The sequence below is a fragment of the Danio rerio genome, chromosome 11, assembly GCF_049306965.1.
Source record: "Danio rerio strain Tuebingen ecotype United States chromosome 11, GRCz12tu, whole genome shotgun sequence".
Taxonomy (NCBI): Eukaryota; Metazoa; Chordata; class Actinopteri; order Cypriniformes; family Danionidae; genus Danio; species Danio rerio.
The window spans coordinates 39776450-39789366 of record NC_133186.1 but is presented as its reverse complement, the minus strand read 5'-3'; the positions used below and the strand labels follow the sequence as shown (position 1 = coordinate 39789366).

At 39.2% G+C, this 12917-nt stretch overlaps 1 protein-coding gene across 2 annotated transcripts in view; it reads left to right on the top strand.

Annotated features, from left to right (window-relative positions):
• Positions 1 to 12917, top strand: part of bsnb (bassoon (presynaptic cytomatrix protein) b) — a 187288-nt gene extending 174371 nt beyond the window's left edge. For both annotated transcript variants that reach the window (XM_073917005.1, XM_005155903.6), the window contains exons 6-12: positions 661 to 2695; positions 3072 to 3919; positions 4153 to 4276; positions 4403 to 4528; positions 4883 to 4938; positions 6034 to 6134; positions 9987 to 12917. In XM_073917005.1, coding sequence (XP_073773106.1) covers positions 661 to 2695; positions 3072 to 3919; positions 4153 to 4276; positions 4403 to 4528; positions 4883 to 4923 — 3174 coding nt within the window. In that variant the 3' untranslated portion in view covers positions 4924 to 4938; positions 6034 to 6134; positions 9987 to 12917. The remainder of the gene's footprint in view (positions 1 to 660; positions 2696 to 3071; positions 3920 to 4152; positions 4277 to 4402; positions 4529 to 4882; positions 4939 to 6033; positions 6135 to 9986) is intronic.

The following is a 12917-nucleotide window of genomic DNA, read 5'->3' as shown; positions in this document are numbered from 1 at the left end:
CATACTGGGTCAGCCCTGCTGTCTTCCGGCTTGTCAGCAGCTGGTCAGAGAGTCTTTCATTCTCAGTTTGAATCCCGTCTAAGGAATGCTCAGGCTTGTGCATTCAGTGTACCGCACACCAGATTAAAGGAGTCTTTATTTTGTTACTTCATCCAATGACTATTATATAACTGAATTTCTTTAATGGATTATCTACCTCCACGTTACTGTAGGTATGCAGATTTGTTTTGTTATTTGATGTCTACTTACTGCTTTGTTGTTTGTAAACTGACCTGTGATTATTGTGTTAACACTAAAGCTCTTACTCTGTGGTTGACGTCAAATCATTACAGTTAAATATTATTGTAGCCATTTTTATTCACACATAATGTATTGCTTGACTGATTATGGATCTTTTATAAAATAAAATTTATAATTACTTTAATTAAAGCGTTTAGCATTTTGAGTGTGCTTGCAGTACATTGTCAGGTAATAGTTGGATTTTAATGTTGGTCTTTTTTCAATGTATGCCCTAAAGTCAGTGAAGATATAAAGTATAATAAAATAAAACAGAATGCAGTATGTTTATTATTAAGACAGATTTACCAACCTAATCTTAAAACATGCTTTGAAATATTTCTGGTTGCTTTTATTTTAATCTCTAAAATCTCTGCATTCCAGATGTCTGCCTTGCAACAGCAGAACGCAATGATGAGAAAGGTGAAGAGAACTCTCCCAAGTCCTCCTCCAGATGAGTCACCTTTACCGATTATGACACCAGCAATTCCCCATATATACAGTTCCCCTGGGGTATCCCAAAGGGTTTTGCCACGTACTGCACAGGGTGCAATGAAAGCAGGCTTGTTGAGTGAACTAAAAGCCGTAGAGCAAGAATCCACCAAATTACGTAAACAACAGGCTGAGCTAGAAGAAGAGGAGAAGGAGATTGATGCTAAGCTACGATGTTTGGAAATGGGCATCACTCAACGCAAGGAAACCAGAGTAAAAGAGAGAGAGAGGCGAGAGTTGGCATACTTGCGATGTATTGGGGATGCACGTGACTACATGTCAGACAGTGAACTGAATAATTTGAGATTAGCTGGGGTAGCGCCAGGCACCTATGAAGAAAATGGAATGCTGTCACGTCCAAGTACAGCTCCTCTCAGCCAGTTTACTTCCGATTTGAATGCATCTCAGTACCCTCCTACCTCTTCATATGTTCCATATCAATACCCACAGCCCCAACCCACACCCACGCAACCACCCACTGCCACCTATCAGATTGGGTTTCAGCCAGCACCATACCCAACCTCCTCACAGCCCCAGCCTGGAACCTTCCAACCTCATCCTCCTCAACCTTCATCTTATCAAACCCCAGGGCCATACCAGACTCATAACTATGGTCAGCCTACTTATGAGTCTGACCTTGGATTACAGCAACCCAGTCACCAGGGATTCCAACCACCAACTGCACCTTTAGCAGGCCAGACGCTACCTTATCCTGCACAAAGCATGTCCTTCCAACCTCAAGGAGACATGCTTTCAGCCCACCAAAGGCCAAGGCAAACTTCACTAGCTGATCTGGAACAAAAGCTACCCACAAACTATGAAGTGATCAGTAATCCTTCAATTCCAGTAGCAACATCAGCTCAAGATACTGGATTCAGCGGTGTCTATTCCTCACCATTAAATAATGCTTATGGTCAGTATCGGCCCTCTGATCAACCTTTGACTGAACGTATCCCAAGTCCTTCATCAGGATATGGAACAGATGGTGTCTATGCCACAAATCTAGAACAAAACATCCCCAGAAATTATGTCATGATTGATGATATCAGCGAACTCACAAAAGAGAATATGGGGTCCTCTGATATGGCAAGGTTAGGTTATGGAAGTGAGAATGGCCCACGTGGACCGACTTATGGTGATGGTTCTGAGAATTTATATGGAAGAACTTCAAACACCTATCAAGGTGGAGTCGACAGCCATGGACACCCAATCACCTCTGGAAGTGGTGGTTCTGGTTATTATTATGATGACTATAAGCACTCTTCACGCAGCAGTGGGGGAATGGGCAGCCAGAAGCACTCATCTAAAAATCTGGCACCTGCTGTTTCGTCCAAACGTAGCAAACATAGAAAGCAAGGCATGGAGCAAAAAATTTCCAAGTTCTCTCCAATTGAAGAAGCTCGAGATGTAGAGTCCGATCTCGCTTCGTACACTATGACCACATCGACTGGTGGTAGTTGCACTGTGGTGTCCAGGACTGGTGTGAAAAAAGGCTATGACCAGCAGAAGTACTATGGATCAAGGGAGGCATTGGAAGAGGATGATCGCCTCTATGGCTCTGGACGATCAAGGTCCACAGGTTATGGTATGGATAAAATTTCCTCCAGAGACTCAAGTGGCTACCGAAGTAAGTCTTATGAGAGGGATGCTATGGAGCGATCACAAAGGGGCACCCATGGTCGTAGTGGCCGTCCTTCTATGCGTACACAAAACTCGGAGGAAGAGAGTCCTCTGAGTCCTGTTGGAAAGCCCATGGGAATCGGTCGTGGCTCTGTGCCAGATGATGTACGAAATCAGTATGGCTCCAGCCATTCGTTACCAGATGTACAGGACCACCATATGAGGGATATTCCTAAGAGTCATGTATATAAGCCAGATGACCCTTACCTTGCAGATGACATGCACTGTGCTGTTTCAGACAGTGAAGGTAACTGGTGCTGAATTTAAAAGCTGCATGTTTAAATGCACCCAGCAATTAAAAAAACTTGCATGCCAATGATCTTGCCTTGAGGGCAGAGAAAACAGAAGTTTGGACTATTGTTATATATGAATGCTGTAATCAATGCATGAAACCACATATGCCTTTTTTGCATGAACTGCATGATATGTTATATGTTTTGACTAATTTAAGTGTATTTTTGTTATTCTTGTTGTTGGCTGCTGGCTTTCTTTTTTCTTTTTGTTCCTTGGCTGTTTTTTGGGGATTTGAGTGATGCATGGCTCACTGTATTCATTGCCAGTTCTTGTTATTGGCACTTCCTGTAGCACAAAGTATTGACTTTCTCCCTTCATTTCCCAAAAAGCCTATCATTTGGGTCAGGAGGAAACAGACTGGTTTGAAAAACCACGCGAAGCTCGTTCTAAACACCATGGGAGTGGAAGTCACTCATCTTCTAGCAGGAGAGGCAATGTAAAGCACACTTACCATGATTATGATGAGCCCCCTGAGGAAGATCTCTGGCCTCAAGATGAATACGGACACCAACGGCATTCCTCTTCCACCTCATCTCGAGAACACCGTCACCATGGCAGCAGTTCAGGAAGACACACCTCTTCCCGTCATACCACAGATGATCCCAGGTCATCTCGTTCTTCACGATCACATCCAAAAGATCCTTCCATCCGGTCAGATGGGCGAACCACCTCATCCTCAACACAGAAAAGATCCTCAGATCCACGATCTGGCAGCCACCGAGACTCCGGAGAATATTCTCGTGATCCATCAGGCCACCACCATGGTTCAAGTGGACAAAGAGGCCAGAGACAACCAGGCTCATCCAGGAGGCAGGAGCCCTCTTCAGGTTCCAGGCCACAGCAGGGTCTTGGAGAGCAGCAACTGCAATCCCAGCAAGGACAGCAGCGATCAAGCGCTGGCCAGCAAGTGTCTGCCAAGCAGACAGGGTCTTTGCCACCTGAGACAGGGCAGCAAGGACAACAACAATTGGGACAGACAACCCGTACACAACAGCAGCCACTACAGCATCCTGGACAACAGCCAGCGACCACAATGGGAGCAAGTCAGCCCACAACCACAGCTGCTGGTATGGGAACAGGAACAACTCAACAGCAGCAATCTAAGCCGGGTCAGGCTCCAGCACAGGCAAGACAACAACCAGGAGGACCACCCACTGCCCAGCCAGCTGCTGCTATGGTGAGTTTTCATGAGTCCCTCTGTGGCTTGGCATACAAGCTTTCCTTTGTCTCTTATTAAGTTTTGATTGACTTTTAATGTGATGCAAAAGAAATTAAATATATATATATATATATATATATATATATATATATATATATATATATATATATATATATATATATATATATATATATATATATATATATATATATATATATATTTTTAACATTGACTTTTTATTGGCTGTACAGGCCAAGTCTGACATAGCTGCACCTGCTCCTGCTCCTGCTCCTGCACCAACTCCTGCAGTTGCAATTGGATCAAAAGCTGCACCACAGGCTGCAAAACCACCCCAGATTCCTGCCACAGGAATTGGTAAGTTGAAATAACCCCTAAGTCCTATATAATTCTAACTTTAAATTACAGCAATATGAATTTTCAGGGAAACATGTTTCATTACCTTTCCATGATCTTAGCACATCATCATTTGTTTTTTTTCAGGTTCAAAGGCAGCACCCCGGCCAGGGGGTATAGGTAGTGCTGCACAGCAGCCTGCCGAAGGGGAAAATGTGCTTACAAAGATCCTGCAGGGAGGAGCAGCGGAACAAGCTGGAAAATTAGGAGATGGTATGGAACTGTGAATCATAAGCAATCAAAAAATTGGCAGCAGGGATAGAGACAGATGTTATGGAGAATATGTGCCATGTCTTGACTGAGGATAGTAATTAGTTGCCATTTAGCAGATGCTTTTCTTCCAAAGCAGCTTTTACTACAGTAATTTCAGCAATGGCACCCAAGGGTACCCAGGGTATAAGTGAAAAATGGTGGGGGTTTGAGCACTATGATCACAGTAATTCTAAAAATCCTGACATACAGTTACCTAAGACAGAATATACAGCTTTAGTTTTTATTGTCCAGATCTTTTAAGTTATGGCACATGTGACCTTAATTGTGTTTTTGCTTTGCTAATCTTTCTTACAGCTGTGTCTGCTCTCGGGAAGAAGTTTACTTCATTTTGGTGATCTGCCGATAGGAAGGTGAGAAAACACTGTGCACCTGAAATAAAACAGTATGAATTTCGTTTGGTGTGTTTAATACTATTTGGTGCAGGATTGGTAGATTGGTGTTGTTCACCAAGCAAACAGATGAAGCTGGGACTTGTTGGCTGAGCTAGTTAAACATAAAGCACACATAACATAATGTCAATATTTCAGTATATCTGGACTCAGTATGTCAGCTAACACATTTCTCAAGTTAATCTTTTAAATGATTACTTTTTGTAACTTTTTACTGCTACCTATTGAGTTTCAATAGTCATGTCAAAGCAATAAGTAAATCAGCATACTATCATCTCAGAAACATTGCAAGAATCAGATGCTTTGTTTCCAGTGCAGACTTAGAGAAACTTGTTCATGCCCAAAAAGACAGTCAGACAGTTGCAGCTCATCCAGAACGCCCGGGCCAGGATTTTGACTAGAACCAGGAAATCAGAGCACATCACACCTGTCCTTAGGTCTCTACACTGGCTCCCAGCTACATTCAGAATAGAGTTTAAAGTATTATTACTAGTCTATAAATCACTAAATGGCCTAGGACCTCAATACATTACAGATATGCTGATTGAATACAAACCTAACAGATCACTCAGATCTTTAAATTCATATAAACTAGAAGTTCCAAGAGTCCAGTCAAAGCAGGGTGAATCAGCCTTCAGTCACTATGCCCCTCGCTGTTGGAATCAGCTTCCAGAAATGGTCAGATGTGCTCCAACATTAGGCATGTTCAAATCAAGACTGAAAACACATCTGTTCAGCTGTGTATTTACTGAATGAACACTGTGCTGCGTCCGACAGATCGCACTAATGTGTGTTTTTTTTCTTCTTTTTCATTATCTTATAACATTTTAACACATTTTTATCTGTTTTTATTCTTATTTTTATAATTTTAATTATTTATTTTCATTTTCTAACACTTGTCTCTTTTATTCTTATTTATGTAAAGCACTTTGAATTGCCACTGTGTATGAAATGTGCTATATAAATAAACTTGCCTTGCCTTGCCTTGCCTTACCTGTAGGAATTACACTTGAGCTTTTGCAACAACCCATGTGAAAGGTTTTTTTTTTTCCTCAGGTGTTAGTTGGGGTGACTTGGGCCTAGAACTGCAAAACCTAAGAATCTGTATCTGCCATTTAACATCTTTAGCTGAGGGTGGGGTACACCTGAGGACACGGGTGAGTATTGTATTCTGCAATGCTTTACTCCAGTACTCACTCTCATTCTCTCTCTCTCTCTCTCTCTCTCTCTCTCTCTCTCTCTCTCTCTCTCTCTCTCTCTCTCTCTCTCTCTCTCTCTCTCTCTCTCTCTCTCTCTAATTAGCCCCCCTGAATTATTAGACCCCTGGTTTATTTTTTACCAAATTTCTGTTTAACAGAAAGAAAAAATGTTCACCATATTTCTTAACATAACAGTTTTAATAACTCATTTCTATTAACTGACTTATTTTATCTTTGCCTCTATGACAGTAAATAATATTTTACTTGGTATTTTGAAGACACTTTTATACAGCTGAAAGTGACATTTAAAGGCTTAACTAGGTTAATTAGGTTAACTAGGCAGCCTAGGATAATTAGGCAAGTTATTGTACAACGATGGTTTGTTCTGTAGACAGTCTAAAAAAATTAGCTTAAAGGGGCTAATAATTTTGACCTTAAATGGGGTTTAAAAAATTAATAACTGCTTTTATTCTAGCTGAAATAAAACAAATTAGACCTTCTCCAGAAGAAAAAATATTATCAGACATACTGTGAAAATTTCCTTGCTCTGTTAAACATCATTTGGGAAATATTTAAAAAAAGAAAAATTCAAAGGGGAGCTAATAATTCTGACTTCAACTGTATATATATTCAGGGCAATGTAAATACTTGTAAGTAATTGCATTCTGTATAATAAATGACATTCAGTCAGTGTACAGTGCATTGTGGGAGAGTAAGCAACTTATACAAATGAAAGTGAAAGTTTTTTTATGCAGTACTATGCAAATTCAACATGCAGGGCAATGATTTAAAAAAAGGCTGAAGAACAGAGTATTTCCTCTGATTTTTGCTTTTTACTCTGTACTAAAGGTCAGAGCTCAGGCTAACTGCCCCTGATCTCAGGCCACTCTGAACTAACCTTTGACTCTTCAGCTTGGGTGAATTAGGTCAGTCAAAGAGATCTATAATTAGCAGACAGATCAGTGGGCTTGGATTAGCATTAGCATCCAGGCAAAGCTCAGTCATCTTTGTGGCGTAAATATTCTGATGAGTCACATTAATTAAAACTGTCAAAAAGTTTTTACAGAAAGGACACTGAAATCATACGGAGAAAGTAATGAAACGCTGCACGTTAATTTAGCTCTGAACAGTAAAACATGGGCCTGTGAACGAGTTCCCACTCTACTTCTTATTCTCTGCTGAGCATAGCCAATGAGACCAGTGGGTCTTTTAATTAAAAGGCAGATTTAATTTCCTATAGTTACCGTATTTCTCCTACTCTTTGTCAGCCTGGGCTCTGTCTTTTGCCTATTTCGTTTCTGGTATCGTATCATAGTGAGTGATGTGGTATTTTACTGTCAGGGGGTGTGCTGCATGTGTAGATCCAGAGAAAGGATCTGGGATAAAACAGGTTTAGGGGCTTCTTAAACCATGGCTAATCCAATTCAACTCTCGGCTTACAATCCAATCCAAATCCCGCTCCATACATCAGCATGGTTTACTCACACAGCCACATTGGAAAGTGTGGATGTGTCAGACCAGATACTACACCTATGATTAAAAACCCACTGTTTCCATTCCCATTTGTAGATTTGTATCGACAATCACTGCTCTCATTTTGAGATGGGCAGCTGAACATCATGCCTTATATTTAAATCCAAGCCCTTTCTCGTAATTTGTACAGCCTTTTCAAATTTGTAGTCAATGTCCATTTTTTTTTTTTTCGACAAAGCTTTTCATGATTCCCATAGTGAATTTATCTCATTTTGATACTTGGTCCTTGCCTGTTTAAAGAAAGTTGTCCTCTTATGCCCTCTAGTGTTTAAGAAGAGGTGTACTGTAAAACCCTTAACCTTTTTGTGTAAATTTACTTACCCTCAGGCCATCAAAGATGTACAGTAGGTGACTTTTATTTTCTTCAGTAGAACATTAAAGAAGATTTGAAACCATGGAGATTCACAAAATGCAGATTAACATCTACTACTGGCACTATGAGAATCAAATATGTATATATACAGGTAAAATGCTTGATAATAATAGCAAGTTTGGCATGCTGTCCCAGGAGAGAACCCTAAGCTCAGAGATACTTAAGCACAGGGCTCCCGCCTAGTCATGAAGCATGTCCAAGATCGGGTAGTTTTTGAGAGCTCCCCCTGGTAAAAGAGGAAAGGGGGAGATGGGGAAGATGGTGGGATTCTTCAAAATGAAGAAGGAAGGTAAGATGAACGGTTTTAGGCTAAATTTTAGGCTAGAATTCATCTGATTGGACAAGCAATGATCATTGATGTGAAACCAGCCCTGATATCAGTCATATCACATGCACCTCTCGAAATTAGTTTATAAAACTTCAATAATCAGTGGTGGAAAGAGTTCTAAAAAATTCATACTCAAGTACAAGTACAATTACTTGCCTAAAAATATAGTGCAAGTAGATTAAAAGTATTTGTTGTCAACATTACTGAATGTATGAGTAAAAAGTAGCCCTTTTAAAAGTACTCGAGTAGTGAGTATTATGCAGTAAAAAGCTGATGCATTTACAAGTAATTTGTGGATGTGTGTAAACGTAACATTCTGTAGTGCATTTAGTAATTGCCCAGCAGGCAAACAACGTCATAAGACATTAATATTAGGTTAGATTTCGGTTATGATGTCAGGTGACCAAAATTCAATGTTTAGCCAGTGTCTAGGGATTTAGAGTGTATTAGAAAGTGACCAAAATCCAACGTCGAGCCAACATCTCAAACCAACGTCATATTGATGTCAAATACTGACATTTATTCTTCAGGCTGAGCAACCAAAATCCAACGTCTGATAGATAAAGTGGTAACATCCACACATTGTCAAGCTGTACCATCATTAGAAGTTGATATTTGGTTGATTTAAGGTTGGACATTGAAATTTGACGTTGGACTGATGTTGGGTTCTGACGTCAACCTGATTTTTATTTTCAAACAAAATACAATGTCCCCACGACATTGCGATAAAACGTCAATCTGACGTCATGTTGACGCCTTGGTCTGCTGATTGTTTAAGGCCATTTTGGTCATCAGTCATCTTCTCATCAGTGGCATGCATCTAACCAGTCTCTGGGTTACTGTATGTAAAGATTTAGGACATTCTAAGACATTCTAGGATACTTCTGATGCTTCTTAACAGTTTGCTACAATAATAAAGCGCCAATGTCTTGAGTTACAGTAGTTCATTATGATGCAATTTACCTTCTATGTGCGATTTGATTGGACAGGAATAACAAGACTACTCAGCCAATCCCCATAGACAAGAAAAATAAAGTAGTGACTGCAGGTGGAAGGAAAGCAGTGGAGTAAAAGTACAGATACAGCACTAAAAATGTACTCAATGGAGAGTAAAAGTAAACATTTTAAAACTACTTAAATTATAATTTCGGAGAAAAACTACTCAATTACAGTAGTTTGAGTATTTATAATTAGTTACTTTACACCACTGATAATAAATAACTTCCCTTTAATTTAGATCATTAAAGATTTGATAGTTCTATTACATCAGACCTCGGTGTATCATCAGAAGTTGCAGGTATTGGTTTTCTTTTGGCTGTATATTTTTTGGTTTACTTGCATTTGATAAATCACCAAGGATTATGGTTTCAGCTGCATATCCTTTATATTGTTGTAATGAAGAAAAAAAACTGCATCTTGGATGGCCTGAAGGTGTGTAAATTAACAGCAGATTTTCAGGGGTTAACTATCCCTTTAAATTTTAAAAGAAAAATGTTTTGAAGTTTTAAAATTCTGACGATTGCATTGAGCTCTGCATCTATATTTAATGCTTTTTTTTCTTTTATGACTTTTTCAGATACGTGTCAACCCTTGAAGTTTCAATGAAACGTTAAGACGAAATCCCAAACACCATCTATCCTATGAAATCAACCAAATCCACCAAAAACGGAGGCGTAATCTCTCTTCCAAAGTGTTTTCAGTTGCTGCTGAAGCAATTGCAATTCTCAAAATGCCAAACTGTCAGTTCTTTTTGAGGTTTTTCCAGACAATTATGTCTTCCCTCACATGACATAATCTGTGCTCAGGTGACCCTCCCTGTTCCCGAAACAGCATGAAGATGTCAGGCAGCAGCAGGTCTTAGCTTTTTGCAGTTCTAACGAAGACTTCAATGCCCAGACTCGAAGAGACCGTAGCAGTGAAGGAGAGCGACTATCTTACAAAAGCTTCAAACAAACTCTGTAAAAAAAAAAAAAAAAAAAAAAAAAAAATGTATGCTCGATTTCTAAGATCTTGACATTCCAATATGGCGATGATTGACCCTCTCTATGAATGTTTTTGTTTCTTCCTTAACCTTTTTGTCAAGTGTGTAATGAATGCAAATGTGTAAACCGTGGACATGGAATGCACGCACAAAAAATATATATATGTATACATATATGAGATATATATGAATCCATATCTAGAAAACTTTTCAAAGTCTCTAAGGGTGAAGCCATGTGCACCTTGTGTAAAAAGCTGGTTATTTAACATAAAACTATTGGTGAAGTGCAGAGGTCAGTAATATCAGAATGTTAGCATAGTCGTGTCCCTCTTTTATTTACCATTAAGCCATTGCTACCTTCTCCCAGAATACCCTAAGTTTGCATTTTTGTTGGCGTTAGCTTATCAGTTTTGCCTAATTTTATTTTAAATTACGAGCCTTACTAAAATTTTTTACTTGTATACCTCACACATTTTTTTAAAAGTCATCCTTACTTGATTTATTTTGCACATCTGTATACTGCTAAACATGTACATATCTCTTGTTAACACTCTGCTTATGTAAGATATTGATTTGTGTATTTATGGATTTATATTTCTGGTATTGCTTTGTTTAATGTTTGGTATTATTATTTATATCTTTACATATTTTTTTCTCATCATTATATTGATTAACTTATATGTTTTTATATAGTTTTGTTTAGTTTTTTTTTCCTGAAGCAATAGCATGCTAATCCGTACAGAGCACAATAACTTTTGCTGAAAGTGATCCGCAATCATTCAAGTTCCTCATTACAGATCTGATTGTCAAACATAGACAGGTAAAACTAAGTTTCTACAAACCCCAACAACCATACACCCATATTAACAACCCCCCCTCCCCCCATCCAAAAAAAAACCACACACACATTAACCAGTTATGTACATCCACCAAAAGGGTTTGATCCAATTTCAAATATTCTATGCAATAATCCATGTAAAACCATTCCCACCGCGATATCCATCACCGACACAGAATTACAATCGCTTCAAATATGAATAGGGACATGTTTGTATTTACCTTGTATGTATGAAAATATCGAACTACTAGATTCCTTTCATTTTCTTTTTGTGGCATGTTTATGAAAGCCCTCGTCTTCCCTAGTTTTCAGGGAATCTGTTGCCAAAGGGTTAACTGTGTGGACTGTTGGTCTTGGACATCCACCATCTCTGTTGCTTGCAGCATGAATTCTGCTCAGCTCTCTTTGGCTCCTTGTAATGCTGTCATTCGCTCTTCGTGTCTGCAGTTTGATCGGGCGACAAGACGGGGCACACAGCTTATGCACTCGTTATTTCGTCTCCTCCAACTGGAAATGTCATTGTATGTCGCGTTTGGTGGCGAATGTTTTTCGTGTTCCTCACACCGGAATCATGGTGAATTGGTCAATATATAAAGAAGATAAAGATGAGCGCTGCTGACACAAGAACACAATGTTTTCAGTGTTTCAACTTGCTGTAAACGTGATCACTCTACAGTATGTAGCATGAATTCACCTCCATGCCATCTATATGAAAATCAGGGCATGCACGTTGAAAGCACAATCTGTCCATCGTCATTTGAGTTCTGTAGGGCCTCATTGGTTTGAATGTGTCATGAGGTGGTAGATTCGAGGGGAATCTTTTCCTTTTCGATACTGGAATGCTCTTTAGTCAATCACGACTATGACTATCCTGAAGAATATGAAGTCTTCTTCATCACCGATACCATGGAGATATTCAATAACAAGTGCATGAGCCAAAGTTGCCACCACAAAAGCCGGCCACAGTGATAAGATAGAAATACGCAAACACTGACATATCCACACAAACAGGCATGTGCACGCACACACACACACACACACACAAACACACACAGACTAAATGTCGCTGTAAATACTGACTTTGGTTATTTTGTACAGTGTTTAAATATCATGAGTAAAATGATGGCCGTCTTGTGCAACTTCACGCCGGCCTTGCTGCCAACCTTTTGTGCTTTTGTGTATAAAAGAATAATGATGATTATTGTTATTATTATGAGGGAAAAAATATCATAGTATATATGTTGCTGGCTCTCAATGACTGTTGACTACAGTGGAAAAAAAAAACGAGAAACGTACAATCTGGTCTGTGTAGGGTTTCTATACATATTGTGTTTGTTAAATCTGAATACAATGGAAATTATGTAAGTGGCTTCCATCATGACCGTGCCAGAAAAAAACAGAAGGTTCAGTGAATAAGCAGATGTGATATAAACTCAGTCAGGAATCGGGGGGAAAAAACAAGATGAAACTCCAGGAAAACGCTCTCACGAATGAAGATTCACTCACTGTTGTAAGTGCAATGGGCTAAATGTGAGTCCAGTATTCATTGTGAAATATTGTGTTCTTTTCAATGTATTCCTGTTAAAAGATAAATTTTGGTGCATCATGTCATGTAATGTGATTATGAAAATAATGAACCTGCAAATTGTTTCCAGACTGGAAAAGAATAAAGTCAAAAAATGACAGTT